The sequence below is a fragment of the Danio rerio genome, chromosome 14, assembly GCF_052040795.2.
Source record: "Danio rerio strain M-AB ecotype USA chromosome 14, GRCz13ab, whole genome shotgun sequence".
Taxonomy (NCBI): Eukaryota; Metazoa; Chordata; class Actinopteri; order Cypriniformes; family Danionidae; genus Danio; species Danio rerio.
Genome location: NC_141034.1, coordinates 25,324,571 through 25,345,242, shown reverse-complemented (window position 1 = coordinate 25,345,242; position 20,672 = coordinate 25,324,571). Strand labels below are relative to the sequence as shown.

The 20,672-nt window shown below is 32.9% G+C and overlaps 1 protein-coding gene across 13 annotated transcripts in view; it reads right to left on the bottom strand.

The window, feature by feature from the left end:
• Positions 1-31: 31 nt before the first annotated feature.
• ctbp1 (C-terminal binding protein 1) overlaps positions 32-20,672 on the bottom strand; it is a 59,606-nt gene continuing 38,965 nt past the window's right edge. For 12 of the 13 annotated variants that reach the window (XM_087280794.1, XM_087280797.1, XM_087280799.1 and 9 more), the window contains 7 exons: positions 16,485-16,629; positions 16,193-16,399; positions 12,415-12,629; positions 9,678-9,808; positions 5,465-5,592; positions 4,187-4,301; positions 32-1,280 (listed from right to left, as the gene is read on the bottom strand). In XM_087280794.1, the coding sequence (XP_087136920.1) occupies positions 1,094-1,280; positions 4,187-4,301; positions 5,465-5,592; positions 9,678-9,808; positions 12,415-12,629; positions 16,193-16,399; positions 16,485-16,629 (1,128 nt within the window). In that variant the 3' untranslated portion in view covers positions 32-1,093. 13 annotated transcript variants of the gene reach the window in all.

The following is a 20,672-nucleotide window of genomic DNA, read 5'->3' as shown; positions in this document are numbered from 1 at the left end:
CATAGCATGACACTGAAAAAAACATCCCATAGTCATTTAACTCAGACTTTTATTTCATTTAAAATAATTCATACAAATGCATACAGTCACAAACATTTCTTTTTGGATTCTGTTTAACAAAAAATATTAATATCTCATAGTATATATAGTATGTATATTGCTAGCCTACCACTTTACCAGGAAGGAAACTATGTAGGCGATGGAGAGCTGCAACTATCCCGGCATCCTCGAAAACACACGGTACAATCAAGTCACACACAAACAGGCAAGCATAACAGCTTTGCACAAGACAAATTTGTTTTTGTTGAGTTTTGTTTTGTTTTGTTTTGTTTGTTTTCGTCAATATTTTTTTTCGGTGAAATTTTCGTGTAAAAAAAACTATTTTTTTCTGTTTTCTTTTTTTAACACATAAGGTAATACATGCTCCGAAAATAAAACCATACTGACTGTAGTTCTTTAAGGTACTGTACTGACTATAAAAGACAAATGGGTAAAAAAAACAATGCACTATGTGGTTTAATTTAAAAGGAAGAAATGTAGGAAGGGGGGAAATAAATTTTCCTGAGAGGGTGTGCAAATCCCGCCTCTTTCGGGGCTTTTGAAAAACAAACGAGCTGAACTAATATGCTTTTCATCATATCTATAATCAGGTGGTAAGATGCCTCCCTTAATGCTGTTTCGGGTTTTTTAATTTCTCATCTACAAACCATTGATCATATCCTAAAAACTGTACACAAACAGGTTACATTCATGTAATAGCTACAGTTGTTTTAACAATGAAACCCATTAGACAGACAAAATAACAGATAAAAGATCGCCCACTGCACTTGGACAGACTACAATCTAAAACAGCAGGATTTTGCATCAGGGAGTTTAAAATCCACATGATTTTCTCTCTCTTTTGTTTTTGTTGTTGCTTTATTCCCCATTAGATACTTCAAAGAGCGCAGTCCACCCGTTCAGTCAGAGTTTGGCTAGTCGTGGTTGTTTTTTGTGGCTGGTTCTGAGCCCGGGAGCCTGTTTCCGCTCCTCTTCTTTGGGGTTAAGAAGGACCAGGAGAGTTTTATAGTGGTACGTTTGAAGATGAGGGGGGCTACAACTGTTCGTTGGGGTGCTGCTCTCTATCGGGTTCAGGTTTGCCGGTTTGTCCGGGTGAAGGGGCGTGTGGGGGGTGGGCTACTGTAGGCAGGCTGTGAGTTATGGGCACTGCACTTGGCATGATGCCCTCCACTGGTGGAGGTAGACCCCCTGAAGCGTGGCTCACTACGCCTGGAGGGTACCTGCGGAGGTGGGATAATGTTAAATATTAATTAGCAACATTAGCAATATACAGTTGAAGTCAGACCTATTAGCCCCCCTGAATTATTAGACCACCTGTTTATTTTTTTCCCTAATTTCTGTTTAACGGAGAGCAGATTTTTTCAACACATTTCTAAACTTAATAGTTTTAATAACTCATCTCTAATAACTGATTTATTTCATCTTTGCCATGATGACAGTAAATAATATTTGACTAGATATTTTTCAAGACGCTTCTATACAGCTTAAAGTGACATTTAAAGGCTTAACTAGGTTATTTAAGTCAACTAGGCAGGTTAGGATAATTAGGCCAGCTATTGTATAGCAATTGTGTGTTCTGTAGACAGTCGAAAAAATAATTAGCTTAAAGAGGCTAATCATTTTGTCCCTAAAATGGTGTTTAAAAAATTTAAAACTGCTTTTATTCTTGCCGAAATAAAACTAATAAGACTTTTTCCAGAAGAAAAAATATTATCAGACATACTATAAGTTTACTTGCCCTGTTAAAAATAATTTGGTAAATATTTAAAAATAAATAAATAAATAAATAAATCAAAGAGGGGGCTAATAATTTAACTTTAACTGTTTGTATATGCAGTACAGATCTACAGTTGAGCAAAATTATAAGCCCTCATGTAAAATATGTATTCTTTTTGATGATTTAATGGAGACATTTTCACTGTATTTCCAATAATATTTTTTTCTTCTGAAGAAAGTCTTATTTGTTTTATTTCAGCTAGAATAAAAGTGTTTTAAAACTATTTTAAAGTCGTTAATTATCAACCCCCTTAAGCAACTTTTTTTTTTTCAATTGTCTACAGAACAAGCCACTGTTATACAGTAGCTGCGTCCCAAATGGCACACTATACACTATGCACTCATGCACTATGTACTTATGCACTTACACACTCAACAGGATAGTATATGTATGTAGTGTCGTCCCAAATGGCACACTAATGTTTTTTTACTAAGCGGAAATTCAAACCGTTTCCCTGATGACGTTTGACTGTTGCCAAATCAGTGAAATAAACGACTGAATTATCAAGTAATACCTGCCGTGAGTATTGCCGCATTTACCATCCGGAGGCGCTATAATCACTCTCGTAGGAGAATTTTGCTTTCACCATCCAAAATAAATAAAGTTATTCAACATGTGCGTCCGATAGCTCCGCCCCTTCCGCTACGTAAGCAAACCTGCGGTCGTTGAGTGCGTGAAGTGTCCATCATTACACACTTCATTTTAGCGGCTGAATGAGTGCATCATCCGGGTAATTAAAGTGCACTTATTATTTTTAAAGTTTTCAGTGTGAACACACTACTTACACTATTTATACTACAAAATGGCGTAGAATAGTGCATAAGTATGCGATTTGGGACGCAGCTAGTGATTTGCCTATGCCTAGGGCCAGACGGAATCTGCGGACGTTTTTTGCTCTTTCTGCAGAGAATTTTGGTAAAAGTCTGCGGATTTCTGTGGAAGTTTTTTGGGAGTATCATAACTAAAACCTTAATATATGAAATAAAAAAATAATATCTTTTTAACTTTTATTTAATGTTTAAAGCACAAATCCAATTAGATCCACTTTATTTGGTAAATAAAGCAAATTTGTCATATAATATATTTAGTAAAAGACAGAAAATATTACTGTACAAACTGCATTGTACATAAATCAGATGAACATTTTCACATTAGTCAATAATATTACTGATATTAATAAAAAAAACTGAATAAATAAAGAATTACACACATTTGCTCAAGTAAATAAACAGAATTTATGATAGGCTAAAAATCTGCAGAAATCTGTGCGCACAGATTCCGGGTGGCCCTACCTATGCCTAACTTGCCTAGTTAACCTAATTAACCTAGTTTAATGTTTAAATGTCACTTTAAGCTGAATACTAGTATCTTAAAAAATGACAATCATCATGGCAAAGATAAAAGAAATCAGTTTAGAAATGTGTTGAAAAAAGTCTTCTCTCCGTTAAACAGAACTTGGAAAAAAATATAAAAGAATTCAAATTTGACAAAAGGGCTGATGATTCCAACTTCAATTGTATGTGTATAATAATCCTAATAATTATGCATTTGGGTCCATTTTGACCAATAAGAGATGCATAAAATGTGAATAAAAGCATACATTTTTAGTAAAGAACCAACTTTCCCGAGTGCTTTAAGGCCTACAAAATACACCTTTTTTATTTTTTTTTTTAGATTGTACACAGTTTTGTTCACACTTTACAATAAGCTTCCATTAGTTCATGTTATTAAATGTACACTAACAAAAATAGAATGCCAACACATTTGTTTTGCTCCCATTTTTTAGATACTCAGAGATTTGAATCTTTTTCTATGTACACAAAAAGCCTATTTCTCTCAACTACTGTTTACACATTTGTTTATCTTTTGTTTTGTAAAATGAATATTATGAATCATATGAATATATAGATTAGTCAGTACTCAAGCCAAATCTGGAGCTTATCTAACAAAATACTAAAGATAACGATCTATAAACTAGTACAGCCAAATTTATATGTCAGAGAAAAATATTATTATTATTTTTTTTTTTTAAGGAGGAAAAATCAAGTGAAGAATTTTTTTTTAATAGTTGAAATTTCGTAGGTTGTCATTTATTTTTTCAATATTTTGCTTGAATTTAATTGTATTATCATGTTTGGTGACAAAAATCTTATTTTAATAAAAATACAACTTTAATAAATCAGTTTTGTTTAAATGCACCAAAATACATTACCTATATTAACTGAGAAATGGATCAAATGAAAACATATTTATTTTCAAAATGGGGTGTACTCATTTATACTGAGCTATATATATTTACGTATGCTCCATTGAGTCGAGAAGAAGTGACTTGTCAGTAGTGTGTTTTACCTGTAGGCTCCATTGAGCTCTGGATGAACAACTGCAGGGTCCATGCCGGCCCAATGCGTGGTCTGTGTGAGGAACTCTTTGTTCACGCAGTTCTTCAGACTGTCTGGAATGCGACCTGGAGGAGGAACACACATTCATTATAAGGCAGCGGCAAAAATGATCATTCGACAAGCACCAAATGACATTGTTAGTGAATATTTGAAACAGCCACTCGCCAGTTCACTTTAAAAGCCCCACTTAAAAGGATAGTTTACCAAAAAATGAAAATATACTCACTATTTCCTCACCCTCAAATGCTTACAAACCTTTACAAGTTTCTTTATTCTGTTAAATACAAAAGAAGATATTCTGAAAAATGTTAACCACTGACTTCAACTGTAGAAAAAACAAAAACTATGGAAGTCAATGGTTACAGGTTTTTATTATTTTACAAAGTAACTTCTTTTGTGTTCAACAGCTTAAACAGGTTTTTGGCAAGTAAAGTGTAAGTTAACAATAACAGAAGTCTCAGTTTTAGGTAAACTATACCTTTAAGAATGCACTGGTTTAGCTGAATTATCAAATCGCAAAGAATGTGGTGTAATTCTGTAAAGATGTCATCTGAAGCAAGGCACTGGGATCTTTTCCACATCAGCAGCTTTGTTCACACTTCAAAATGTGAACAAATAGTAAACGGTTTACAGTAAGTGCTGTTCCACGTGACCTACATTTCTGTGACACTCTTGAATATACAGTATGAGCCAAACATCTTAAGAGAATGGTTTATAAATCTATTGTCAGCATAAGAGAAGCTAAATGTTTCAAGATGAGGTTTCCAAGTGGTTTTACACCAACATAAAAAAAAAATTTAACCAGGCTTTGTTCTATGTTTTTTTTTTATAAAGAAAAGTTAACTGCATGTATCGTCTGCAAACTCTGGGTCATTTATTATGTACAAAACAAAGCTACAGTGGTTTCCCCTGTTGCAGATTCTCTTTCAATTTTTATTCGTGATTTTTTGCAGCAATTCTATTGTAAGTGACAATTTGATACACTACACGTGTTGGAAATAAGGTTTCATTCAGAAATGATTTAAGTAATATTGAACATGTTTGTTTAATTCATAAATGTGTATGGTAGCAGCATGGCTAATGATAACAGCACATCAAAGCTGTTGAGCTAAAGAATGTTTTTTTTTTTACTGGACGGGTGAAAGGGGTCAGACACCCAATGCTCTCGTATCAATTGACATTTGTCATTAAAAAGTGGAACTGATGGTGTTATGATGTGAGGGTGTACCAGTAATAGCTCGTCGGATCTCCCGTGCCGCCTCCTCCCGCATCTCAATCGAGGCCTGTTCACTGTACCACGCCGCATGAGGGGTGCAGATAAGGTTGGGGGCGTCTTTAAGGGGTCCTTGACTAAAACTGACACACACAAGAGAGTCACACAAATGACAGTCTGCTGCAAGGAGACATGTTTCTGACAACTGCACTGCTATTTGGTTTGTTTAAATGTGTTTAAATGGTCACATGCTGGTCATGTTCACACAGAATTAACAATTCATTTTCTTTTTACGGCTCAAAGGATTTAACAAATTTATCTCTGACCACACCAAATAAGTATTTCTTAGCCACAATGTTTCTCCCATTAAAGCAATGTTATTGTAAAAAAAATAATTAAAGCATATTAACAAAAAGAACTAAGCAAAAGAAAGCAGGTGAAACATACTGTGTGTGATAATGAAAGGATGTTCACATGCACACGGTTAGTATAGGCCTGTTAATCTGTTCAAAGAATAATTCAAATGAAAGCAGTGACTGCTACTGCTTACAAAAGAATATGTGTTTTTTATCTTGAGCTCTCAAAAGCAGCAGGACTGTGGGTAAAACTACAATTTAAAAATGATTTCCAACCAGCCAAAGTGGCTAGTGAAGGTGTCTGTCTAACCCGCCAGAGCTGAAATCTGCCCGCATTTGGCGGGTTGGCGGGTGTTAATGTAAAGCCCTGGTTATCAGTGAGAATACATTCATTTATTTTATTTTCGGCTTAGTCCTTTTATTAATCTGGGGTCGCCACAGCGAAATGAACCGCCAACTTATACAGCATATGTTTTACGCAGCAGATGCCCTTCCAGCTGCAACCTAGCACTGGGAAACTCAGTGAGAATTGTACCTTCAAATTAAGTGTGACTAATTTTATTATTAATTCCAAACTTTTCCTGCCCCGGACGTAACTGAAATATTCTGCAAAAGCATTGCTTCAGAGCTAGTATTACCATTTAAAAAACTAAAAATATTCAAAACATTTTCATGCTGTAAGTTTAAATATAATGGAATGAAAAGTTTAGACTAATGTAAACCAACTATAAAATATTAAAATATACGTTAATTCAAAATATGGCAACACTTTGTTTTAATGCTGTCCTTGTTCCACATGTTCCACGTACTAATTGGAGTAACTACATTTAATAATGCACAATTACCTGCAAATAAATCTAAAATGCATTTATCAACCTTAACCATACAGTAAGTAAATGTAGTTAATTAATAATACCCAATCAATAAATGAATAGTTCCACAGTAACAAGGAGACCTTAAGATAAATCATAACCCAAAATATGTCTAATTGGGTGACATTAGTTAATGCACCAATGAACATGAAGTAAAAATGAGCAATGTTTTTGTTTTGTGTAGAGTTAATATCTACAGTTCTTAATTTACAGTTAATGTTAACTAATAAAAATGTTCACAAATCATTAACTTATAAAAAAAGTTAGTGTGAAATTTAAATTTACAATGTTTAGGAGAACAATTAATCCCTGCAAAATGTTTGTTTGTTAACCTTCAATCTAAGTCTGGTGGTCCTTTTCTGTTGACGTCAGTTTGACAGCTTCAGCAAGAATATTCTTAACCACGCCCCTCTTAACATTAGTTTGTTATAAGAGAATGATGCACAAAATGAAAACCCCCTGCTTAATAATCCATTTCAGTTGGAAGTACACCAATATACTGAAATAATAGTCTGTAACAGTGGTGAATGCACAAACCTCAGATAATTCATATTTTTATTGTTTTTCGGGAACTAGACAAAATAAAAGTCAATCATTTAAAATTAGCTTTAGAGAAACCTAGATAACTCGTAAGCCACAAATGACATTTTTAACAAAACACCTTTTGATACACAACAGAAAAAAAAAAAATTATATATATATATATATATATCTCAACAAAATATATATATATATATATATATATATATATATATCTCAACAAAATCACTTAATTTTCAAATACAATTATATTTTTCTCAGGAGAAATATAACAATTAGTATAGAAAAGGAACACGTATTCATCTTTCCTGCAATATAAAGGTAAATAAAACACTTAATAATTAATTTAAAGAAATAAAGTTCACTTTCACAACAGTTCAGTTTTTCAAACTTTCACTTCTAACAAATCTGGTAACCAGACTTAAAGTTTACGTTTTCTTTTGTTTTATATATATATATATATATATATATATATATATATATATATATATATATATATAAAACAATCAACAACAAAATCACAAACACACAACCAAAACCTAGAATAATGATAATAAATTCCCACAAGTAATAAGCTCATTGGGTGTATGCATTATGTGTGTGCGTTTATGTAGGGGAGGAATCAGCTGCTTGCATTGATTTGGCGGCAAAACAGCTAACAATCAGCAAATTCAGATTTACGCGAACTTTAACATGTAACTTTTTATCTTAAGAACGGGGTTTTAAATGTTACATTAACAAATATACAGAATTAGAATTATTAGCCCCCCTTTGAATTATTATTTTTTTAATATTTCCCAAATGATGTTTAACAGAGCAAAGAAATTTTCACAGTATGTCTGATAATATTTTCTCTTTTGGAGAAAGTCTGATTTGTATTATTTTGGCAAGAATAAAATCAGTTTTTAATTTTTTAAAACACCATTTTAAGTTTTACAGAACATACCATCGTTACACAATAACTTGCCTAATTACCCTAACCTGCCTAGTTACCCTAATTAACCTAGTTAAGCCTTTAAATGTCACTTTAAGCTGTATAGAAGTGTCTTGAAAAATATCTAGTCAAATATTATTTACTGTCATCATAGCAAAGATTAAATAAATCCATCATTAAAAATTACTTAATAAAACTATTATGTTTAGAAATGTGATGAAAAATCTTCTCTCCATTAAACAGAAATTGGGGAAAAAATAAACAGGGGGTGCTAATAATTCAGAGGGTTTAATAATTTTGACTTCACCTGTATGTCCTGTTGAGTTATTATTTATTGGTAGTTCATAAAAAATAATTAAGTTATCTAATAATAAGTGAGTAATTAATGCACATTTATACGGTGCATTTAGTATGTATTGCCATACACCCAAAGCGTCCATTAGTAAATGTAGCTAAGGAACAATCAATTAAAATAGTATTTATTTATTAATCATTAATAATGTTAGTTAAGGAAAATAAATAGTTTATTGATAGTTCATGTTAACTGACAGTGCACTGACTAATGTTACCAAGCTCATTTTTGGATGTTAATAATGCATTAGTAGATGTTGAACTAGGACTGGGCTGATAAACGATATTATATTGAATATCAATAAATTTAGACTTTTTTTACTCTATATTGATCTAAGAGCCAATCACACAGCAGAAATTTGCAACAATGGAAATCTAGAAGTGTGTTGATATTAGGGATGTACCCAATTTTCAGCCAAATTTTCGAATTTATCGGCCGAAAATGTTATGCTACTCAGTGGACCATCTCATTTTTGTGGCTTCAGTCATTGTTGAGGGACTCTTTTAAATCAGAAAGCATTAACAACTTACATCAAAATATAAATCGTTATCGTTCAATATGGAAAATAACTATTTGATTGTATTTTTGCCATATTGCCCAGCTCTGTTGAAATATGATTAATAAATGCTTTAGGATGAGCAATACTTAATTTATGCTAGTAGTAAATGAATTAACTAACATTACTAATAGTCCTTTATGTTGAAGTTTTACCATAAAACCTTACTGTAAATGAACAGTACCACACAAACTATATTAAAAAAAATACAAGTAACACTGGCTTTCATATTTAGCATTTAAGAATTTTGACCCAATTTGACCAAATCTCAGTCTTGCTGTCAAATACACCTTTAATTGTGTTTCACAAATAATTTCATCACTCCTTAATGTATAAATAAAAAAGCCACTACTACTGATGAAGTATAAATTCCAGCGTTTCACATTCCAGTTTGTTTCCTCAGAAACTTCTTTTGGGAAGCAGCTCACATACTTTAGATCCCTAATATCGCATTCTCAGCAAACACGCCAGTGTTTTGTCTGTGCAGCTTGAAGCCAAATAACACATTGCGATAAAAACCTTCACAGGCAAGGGGTGGAATAAAAATGAGTTTTGGAGCAAGCGATCGAACAAATGTCAGAGGAAATGTGAAATGTTACATGAAATGCTGTTATTCACCTGAAGGGCTCTGTCTCGTGGACGTCCAGTGCTGCTCCTCGTATTCTGCCCTCTTTCAGAGCCTGAGCCAGAGCTTTCTCATCCACAAGACCACCACGCGCAGTGTTCACTAGGAAGGCGCCTTGACGCATCTAGAGTTGGTGAAAAATAATGAGCAGAAACAAACGAGGTTGTGATATTAAAGTAATAAGCACCAAGAAACTGTGGTTTACAGTGAATTTACCACAGCTAAGTTGTTAGGCATGACATGGAGCCTGAAAGCATTTACTGTGTAATCAAATATAATAGAATGCAGTTGGAATTTATGTTATGAAAGCAAAAAAATAACCCTTGAATTATGTTTTAAAGGATTTGACATAGATAAGCAAGCAAGATTATCATTTTTTCAATTGTCACACATCTCAGCACAGATATTGATATTGACTTTATGCAGCAGTTTAGCAAACAAAAGATGAACTCATTCTCGTTTATCCTAATTTACAATTTGTTTGTGATAATTACGGTGTTACTGCAAACATCATACATTTTAGCAAAATAGGTGCTTTATTATTAATGTTATTTTACACTAATTTCGAATTTACATTAGAAACCAAAAGTACCTTCAGGATCAAAAATGAAAAATTAAAAGTGCAATACTTTAATCCCAGTGCAAAAAAGTCATATATGCTTTGTCAGAAGGCTTGGAGTTTGTCCCTAATAATTAAGCTGTAATTATTTTAGATTTGTATTTGTAGTTTATAATGCATAATACTTTAAATATGCTTTTAAGCATTTTAGGCTAAATGAAGGAAAATGATGTCATTATAATTATGTTGGTGTATTGATATGAATATCTGAGTTTGTTTCGTCTGTATATTACACAGACATTTACACAGACATTTTTATATATGTTTGAGTGGTATTTTTAAAGTAGCACTGCGCAAAAAAAAAAAAAAACATTCATTCATTCATTTATTCATTCATTCATTCATTTTTCTTAGTCTTAATCCCTTATTTATCAGGGGTCGGCACAGCAGATTTTCCAGCATATGTTTTACACAGCGTATGCCCTTCCAGCTGCAACCCAGTACTGGAAAACACCCACACTCACAAGCACTCATCCACTATGGCCAATTTAGTTCATCCAGTTTACCTACACCATGTCTTCAGAAACCAGAGCACCTGTAAGAAGCCCACGAGAACACAGGGAGAACAAGCAAACTCCACACAGAAATACCAACTGGCCCACCAATGACCTTCTTGGTGTGAGGTGACAGTGCTAACCACTGAGCCACCGTGCCGCCTACATTTTTTTTATTTTTCCAAATAATTAAATTAAAATGAATGTTATTTCTAATGACTGATTTTTTTTTATCAAGACTGTAATAATAATACCAACAAAACCTGCTCAGCCTTTTGCTTATGGAAAAATAATAACTGGATTGTGTTTTTAGAGGCATTATGCAAGCAAACTTGAAAAGCTCAAAATGGAAAACATTTTAGTAGTTACCAGGACTGATGATGCTACGGAAATCTATGTTAGTGAAATGTAAAAACTTTATTATTAAATAAATATTAAAACAAATTTGAATAATGTTTTTTTAAAGACACATTTTAGACCTGTGTGTATTTTTTAAACTGAAACACACAGGTTTAAATTTAGCAGAGTAAAAATTTTGATTCTTTTTTTTTTAAATGAATCTATTCAAAGGCTATAGAATAAACTCCTGGTACAGGAGCCAATCATTGATCACTATAGACTGACATTTCTACAGCGGAAAAATTTGGCCCAGACGTGTGCTTTAATGACAGTTTGGTGGTCAACAAAAGCACTGGAATCTTAGTGAACACTTGCTTCACAGACGTAGAAAATATATCCACATAAAGCTTGAAATCTGCACTTTTAGATGTGCTCCACTAAAGTTTTTTGGTTTTGTAATCTGTATGAAATTAACGCGAGATACAGTCAATCTTGTCAAGCGCACATCAAATGACAACAACTACTCAAACTAACAAACTTGTAAACAAAGAATCGATGTCATTTCAAGAGGAGATTCGCAATCAAGATCAAGTTGTGCATTACTTCAGAAGACAAGTGAGACCAGACGATCCCTAATCAGAGGAGGATAATGTGTAGACCGGCCATAAATGAGGTTGGTCTCGTGATCTCGAGTGTGCATGCGCATTAGCTTGGACAACCCGAAAATATGCTGATTTTGATTGAATTAGATATTTAGAAACTAAGCTTATGAGACTGATGTTGTTTAATTTTATTAGTGATTCCAAATATTTAATGTAATCGTAAACATTTAGAGAATTTGATGTTTCCCCGTTCAGACAGAATTCCTGAGCATACTGCCCGAGAGACTTTTCAAAGATGGTCGTCGAGTGAAATGACTTTCCTTAGACAGACTTTGATCTATTTCAAACAAATCTAATGAGCCACTGATTCAATGATTGATTCATTAACACTACTTGTCACTTGCTTCGTTTCTAATTATGTCAACAAGTTTTGAACGAATCATTTGAATGAATAACACAATGAATTATTCATTAAGACAGGGACTTGCTGACACCATCTTATTTTTGGCATTTTTATTGTCATGATATTTCTCAATGACAGCCCTAACCAGCCAAGTAACAAAAAAACATGCTGCAAAAAACTGTGTAATTATTGTCATTTCAAAACCCCCCAATTATATTAATATTTTTGTTAGTATTGCACACCCCTATTTGCAGCATTGAATGTGTGAAGGACCTGTTTGATGGTGAAGTCATTGATCAGATGGTGGTTGTGCTCATTCAGACTGCAGTGTAAAGTGACGCAGTCGCTGTGGAAGAGCAGGTCCTGTAGGGTGTTGACTCTCTGCAGCCCCAGGGCTCGCTCCATCCCATCAGACAGGTACGGGTCGTAGAAGATCACACTGAAGCCGAACGCTTTTGCCCTCAGCGCCACCGCCTGTCCAACACGCCCTGAAGGGTACACACAGCATATCACTTTAACCTTGCCTTTAGGTGTTGTTGTATTACATGAGTTCAGTGCAATACCTGTCTACTCCCAAACCCTTGTCTACAACAAAACAGCTTGCACCAAAATATTTCATCCAAAAATGAAAAATTGCTCATTATTAAATCCACCTGAAGTGGTTATAAACCTTTATGAGTTTCTCACTATTGTTGAACACAAAAGGAACATGTAAATGTTAGAAACATGTAACCATTGACTTCCACCGTAAGAAAAACAAACAACTATGGAAGTCAATGGTTACTGCTTTTGTTTTTTGTTGACTTTTTTTAATATTTTCTTTTGATTTCAACAGAAGAAAAAAAACTTTTAGAACTGAATTTAATGAAGTGCATCTAAATGTAAATTTCATTCAACCTTATTGACATAATCTCAACTGAAGCATGAAGAAAGAGTGCGACATAGAGTAGCCCCCTTCCCTTTTTTAAAGAAGCCAGCATCATAGCTCTGACTGTGATGGTACACAACTTGATAAAAAAAACTGAAGTATGAATGAAAAAAAACAAAAACGTTGATCCGTTTAATTTACAAACTGCAAGTTTTGGATGTTTATATCAAGTTCATCATCTTCGAAACTTAAATTTTGTCACTGTTTTTGGAGCTTACTAGCTCATAGCTATCCTTAAAACAAACATACAGTACTGATACTTTCATCTAAAAAAAACTTAAAAACTTAAATTAAAACTATTTTAATTTTACAATAACCAAATTCTTGACGTTCAATTTTAAAACGGAACTTTTTCTGTGTAATGTGATTTTTGCATCATTACTTCACTCTTCAGTGTCATACAATCCATCAGAAAAGCATTCTGATCAGCTCATTTGATTCTAAAGATATGGTATCATGATTATCAATGCTGTAATCTATTTTCTGGAAACTAAGTTATGGTTATATTATAAAAATAGTTTTTTTTAGATTTCTTTTAAAAACAAAAAAAAAGTTTAAAGTAACATGATTTATTTAAAACAAAGCTATATTTTCAACATTATGGAATGTCTTTACTGCCACGTTTAAACAATGTACGTTTTCTTCCAGAATCAAGTGTTCATTTATTTTAAAATAAATCTTATTTATCCTGTATAGAAAATTTTAAATAACCAAAAGTTATTAATAAAGAAAAATATTAGAGAAAATGAACACTGCATTAAACGCCTTACAAATTGATCATAAAAAAGACAATCTTATTTTTAAGCATTGACATCTGTATCACTTTCTTTTTATCCTGTGAACAGTTCTTCAGGCCCTGTCTACACCTGTTATTTAAGAGGCATCTTCATGGATCCGATTACAAGTGGATGAGTGAGCCTGTCTACTTTTGTGATTGGTAGGGGAAAGTGCATCAAAACAACTTATTCATACTTCCGTGCACTGCACCAAAACACTCATCATCTAAATCACAGTTGCAACCATATCCTACACATTCACTTGCTTTGCTGCATAAATTGGTTTGTTCATTCAACAGTACTTGTGTGTCCCCCTGTGTTCTTGCAAAAGCAGGAAAAAAAAGAGCCAAAAGTGTCGATGAAATGCAAACAAATTTGGAACAGTTTCCACTTAATAGCAAGTGAAAACGATATTGCATCTCTGTTCAATTATGTGATTTTATAACTACATATGCACCATAATTGCATGTGTTTTGTTGTTTGCAGGAGTCTATTTACATTTACAGACACTAAAATTGCACAAATAAATACAAATACTTTATATCTCATTTAGGCCAAGTTCAGACTACACAATTTTTATATACAAGACATTCGTAAACAACAAATAAGCGATCGCAATGCATTGTTTAATTGTACCTTTTCATATAGCGTGCCATAATGCATGACAACTGATTAGGGCTGCACAACATTATTGTAATGGCGATGAGAGTATACAATACATGCATTTCAGATATGTGGGATAAATTACATTTCATTTTATGCATCTGCTGTTTATCTAAATTTGACATATCAGATAGGGCCTTACTATCTCCATCCCCGACCTCCCCAGTAGTTCCTGTTCTGCAATTTTACCAAATAAATTACAGTATGTGCATTAAAAAAGGCATGTGATTTTGATATAAGAGATCATATGAGGATAAAAAAATGAGTGAAATGGACAAACCAGCAGGCTGTGCACACTGTTACCCATCTAAAATGTTGTTTTGGTCATTCTAAAACGCCTGCACCGTTTCAGTATTAGTGTTATTATGTTATTAATGACCTCCAGAATCAAGAGCGTCTGTGCTCTGCGTCTCACACCTTCAAAAGTCACACCGCATTCATTGCGTGTCAGGATTGCAAGTAATTTATTAAATAAAGAAAAGATTGACGCAGCTTCTTCTACTGCAGCCAATTCAGTTTTTGATATTTGGTGCCAGTTAATCAGGAAGTGCCGATTTTTTTTGCTTTGACTCGTTGGTTGGAAACACTGTTTTATTTGCACATCTTTTATGCGATAATCCAGTTTTGCTTATTCAATTGAAATGGTCATTTAATAGATTTTCTGCATTTGCACTCATATTGAGATTTCTATGAAAACTACTACTAGTTGAATTGAACTTGTTAAAGTAAATGTGAATATATACTAACTTTTCCCCTTTTTGTTGTAGCTTTACAAAAAAGAAAGATACTGAGAACAATTGCCAGTAAAGCCGGTAAAGTTACCCAAATTGTTTCTGCTGCTCTTACCCTAACTGTTAAACTTTTGCAATAATTGGTTGGGACAGAATAATAATATTTATTATTATCATTATTATGACTATTTAAATGTCAACATGCTAATTTTAACAGCCACATATATATTTCAGCAGTTGTATGAAGCAAAAAACGTTCTGATTTGCATTATCACTGGCAACAGTAATGCTTGAAATATAAACATCAGGTCTGTTGTCCTAAGATGCATAATTTGTTCTTGTGTTTAAATGTTGAAACAGCCCTCCTGTGAATTGTCAGTTACTAAAATGGCCCCCCACCAATTTGAGTTTGAGAACCCTGATTTAAAGGCTTAATTAGGCAAGTTAGGGTAATTAATATAGCAGTAGTTTCTTCAAAATATATATATATTGCTTAAGGAGACTACTAAGATTGATGTTATTTTTCTAAATGATTTGATTTTAATATTTTTATTTATTTAAATTTACTTTTATTCCAACCGAAAAAAAAAAAAAAAAGACTTTCTCCAGAAGAAAAAATATTATAGGAAATACTCCAAAAATGTCCTTGCTCTGTTAAACATAACTGAAATATTTATTTTTAAAAATAATTCACAGGAGGGCAAATAATTTTCACTTCAACTGATAATCGTTTTGAATAATCGTGATTACAATTATGACCGAAATAATTGTGATTATGATTTTTGCCATAATCGAGCAGCCCTAGTTTCTATATATTAATACAAAAAACGCATAGGAAAATTTCTGACTTCAGCGTGCAAAGACCTTAAGAGATTGGACCTTAAGAGAATACACAAGGAAGTAGATCAGGCTTCATTCTGATATTCAAAATGTATTTAAGTGAGACAACGCACCCAGTCCAATGATTCCCAGTGTCTCTCCTCTGATTCGGGCTGCTCCAGATGCGACCTCCCGAATCTGTTCCACACTCTGGACTCGCGTGCCTTCCCGGAGAGCCTGGTGCAACCAGGTGGTGCGTCGGTAGAGATTTAGGATGTGACACATGGTGGAGTCTGCAGTCTCTTCTACTGATGCTGCTGGCATGTTGCAGACGGCAATACCTGCAGATGTGGAGAGGTTACGCTCCTAATACAGAAAATAAACACACTGCTGTCGAGCATGTGGGATGTAATGGCAAGGCATTACCTAAGTCTCCAGCAGACTTTATGTCGATATTATCAAAGCCGCTCCCAATGCGGACAATTATACGAAGTGCTTTGAACTTTTCCAGGTCCTCCCTCATAAGGGTGATTGTGTGGTACATGAGAGCACCCACTGCTTCATTTAATACCTGAGAGAGGAGACAGAAACTACAGTCAGTCTATGCAAAGAAGAAAAAAAATGTATAACTCCCAATATATAATGTATCTCAAGAACAATACTTTATTTTAAATATTTCTGATTGCATACAATGTAGACTGCACTGCAAGCTTTAACAACTTTTAGAAGATTAAGCTATGCAAAGACATTAAATTCATACTCTAGAGTTTCTTCTACACATACATGTTCTACACACACAGATACATACTTATATATTCATTCTTTTCATTTTGGCCATAATATATTTTCCATTTTATTAAATTTTATTTTATTTTATATTTTATTTATTATATTTCATATTTTATTTAATTTTCTTTTATATTTTTAATTTAATTTTCTATATTTTTTCTTTTACGTTTTATATATTTTATTTTATATTTATATTATTTTTATATATTTTATTTAATTTTTTATATTTGTTTTATATTATTTTAGGGGGTTGTCAGTGCGTCTGTAACAACATGCAACAAGCTATAAATTTGTCTGACTTATTCTGCAAAAAAAAAACAACCGCCTGGATGTACTTTATCCTGCTTATTACATCACTACATGCATCTTTTAGTCTACTTCACTTTGTCTGGCAGGTCCTTTTTTAAGTGATTACTTAAAAGCGAACTGGTGTGGCAGTATTTAGGCCTGGGTGTGGCTAGAGAAATTGAACTCAGGTGTGACAAACCAGAGTGATAAACAAGGAGCAAACACTTTTTCACACAGGGTGATGTAGTTTTCTAATTTGGTTTCCCTTAGTAATTAAAACCTTCATTTTAAAACTGCATGATGTGCTTGTTAAACTTTGGCCAATATTTCAATTTGTTTGATGATCTGAAACATTAAAATGTGACAAACATGCAAAGAAAAAGAAATCAGTAAGGGGGCAAACATTTTTTCACATCTCTGTACAGTACAGGAGGTTGTTATCTGGGAATAACATACCATGGAATGTTGTGAAAAACTAATTAGAATCAAGTATTATTATATTATATTATATTATATTATATTATATTATATTATATTATATTATATTATATTATATTATATTGTTGTTTTTTTGACTTGGGTGTTCAAAATAATAATATAATATAATATAATATAATATAATATAATATAATATAATATAATATAATTCTGTCTTCATTTAAATCAAAATAAAATAATAAAATCATGAATGTGGCAGTGCGTTTTCTCATAACACAATAATTCACGATTTTAAATCTCATGAGAAAATCCTGAGGTGAACTCTTAATTGGAAACTATTACAACATTCACTACACGTCTCCAAGATGTTTCACTGTTAATATGACTTAACATGATGCCACAAGTTTTCACTCTGAATACAAACTTCACTCTACAACTTCACTAATGACACTTCATGTTGATTAATCAGTTTACTTGAATACGCTTGACATAATCTAATAAACCGTCAAATTCAGGAGAAACACACAACAGAAGTAGATTTACCACATCATAACTCTGCTGATGAAAAACATAATTTGCTTTGACACAGATCAAGAACAATCTCAGCATTAAGCAGTCAGTGTTGGTTTATAAGCTACAACACAATGAAATTTAAGCAAACATTTTTTTACAGATTTAGTAGACAGTTTTCTTGTCACTTCATCATCCGCTAATAATTCCTCTCCCAGACAGACAATTGATTTTACATCTCGAGGAGACTGAATCATCAGTGGACTAGCTAGAACTGAACAAAAAGGAATAGAAACCATCAAAGTTCAAATGGTTTCCACTACAAGTGAAACTGACATACCATCAAACTCTAAGTATCAAAACCAGACAGTTTATTGAATTAAAATGCATTTAGGGGCATATTCCATCAAAATGTTTTGGTTTTGACAAGCCACCAATAAAAGGCAAAAAAATACAAGTGAAATGGAGACTGATCAGAATGAAACAGCAGACATAGAAAGAAATAAAACGTAACAACAACAACTTAATTTAATTTAATTTAATTTTGAGAGGGTAAATATGTTTTTAAGAGGTTGCCATTTAAATCATTAAAAAAAATACCACCAAACCAAGAGCATTTTATCCTTTTTACCTTAAAACAAATACTTAGTATTCTCAAGCCACTGTGAAATACTCGATTTATCTAAAGACATAAAATCAATCGTCTAGCCAATAAAATGAAAGAAAATGCAGATTTTGAGGATCTTTTGGTCTACTTCACTTTGTCGGGAGTAATATTTAGGTGATTTCTTGATTGTGAACATGTGTGGGGGTATTCAGGCATAGATGTGGCTACAGAAATTGAACTTTGGACCAGAAATTGTGTGATGAACCAGAGTTAAGTTACGTTTTAACTGGGAGAAAACACTTTTTCACATAGGGCTATGTAGTTTTATAATTTGTTTTCCGATTGTAATTAAAAACGTTTAGATGGGTCTAAACCTTGGGGAAGTCAAAGACTGCAGTAGTGGATCAGATCTCCATTTTGAAGTTTGAATATTTTGGACATAGTCTTCTTCTTTTACATTCATTAAAATCCACTACAAATTTTATTGATAGAACTTTGAGGATGTTTCTATTGTCGGTTTGTTTATGTTGATTTGACGCAATATAGAAATATAAATGACTTGAGACTGTACAATATCTCTCCAATCAACAGCGGTGGATTAAAAAAGTGCAATAAGAAGGCTCTTTGTAGGTTTGTGGTAAGGGGCAGAAAGGCAGTGCCATCTGTCTGTGTAGGCCTGGGGAGTGTTCTTTGAGAATCAACCTGGCAACCGCCCAAAACCACACAAAACTTGCCAAAAGCAATCGGCAAATCAGCAGAAAAAACGCACAGGCCACAGCAAACATCTGAACGAGCATAAACGCCTTCAGAAGGAGTAAATATTTATATGACACGGAATTAAGCGATTTGTGTTGAGAGAGAATGAGTTATGGTATTTTCTGGCTGGTCTTTTGCATGAAGCCAGTTGAATGAATGGAGCAAAGGAGTTTAATTTAGGTTCATGGGTAGTGTGAAAGTGAAAACAGTAAGACAGCAGTAAATCAGGTTTCATTGTTCATTTTTTCCCCCATTTCATTTTGTTGTGTCATTTTGCTCTATGTGTACGGACACAATGGTTCCCTTGATCTTGCTCCAGTCTACAACACTTGTATGGGTCATTGGAGCTCATTTTAACCACAATTCACTTTTTCATTCAAAACGCAGAGATTTTTCTGAAATTATACATCTGCCTATGCATTTAACTGAAAAAAAAGAAATAAACTTAACTATGTTTTATAAAAAATAAATATAGGTCAATAGTGTAAAATGGGATTTATAACAATAAAATCTCTCCAGGATTAGGTAGAGCAAAAATCACTGGATGATAACATATAAAAAGACTATTTAGGGATCATGATGTAGCCCCATAACACTAAATAATTTTCATTTTAAACCTTTTTCACTAGGGCTGCAAAATATATTGCTACAGCATTGATATCGCAATGGGCGCATTCGCAATGGTCACATCGCTAAATATACAATTTTGTATGTAATTACTGTGTTTTTATGATTTATTTGGACTGTTTCTAGTGCAAATATCTACATTTCAAAGCAAAAAAAAAACATTTACTTACCCAACTGGCAGACAATTTTTACTTGTTTTAAAAGAAAACTCAAAAGTTTTATTAATTTGATTCATTTTAAAGTTCAATTTGAAAACAAAACAGTATTTTTTACTTGATCTAAGAATTGTTTATAAAAATTTTTTTTTTTTTGTATTGTGTTTATTGAATTTCTGTTCCTGAATACTGTTATGCTTCCCAAAAAAATTATCAAATAGTGCTATACAAACTATCTTGGGAAACTAATATATTGTAATATTTATCAAAGAAAAATAAAATATTGCAAGATCAGGCTTTTGCAATGTAGTGCAGCCATCATTTACCAATCTGTCAAAGATATAATTTTTTTTTTATCTAGGGGTGTGAACATATTATATATTGAATAATGAAGACTTCCGTATACAGGAAACTAATATTGAATATAAAATGATTCAATAGTTT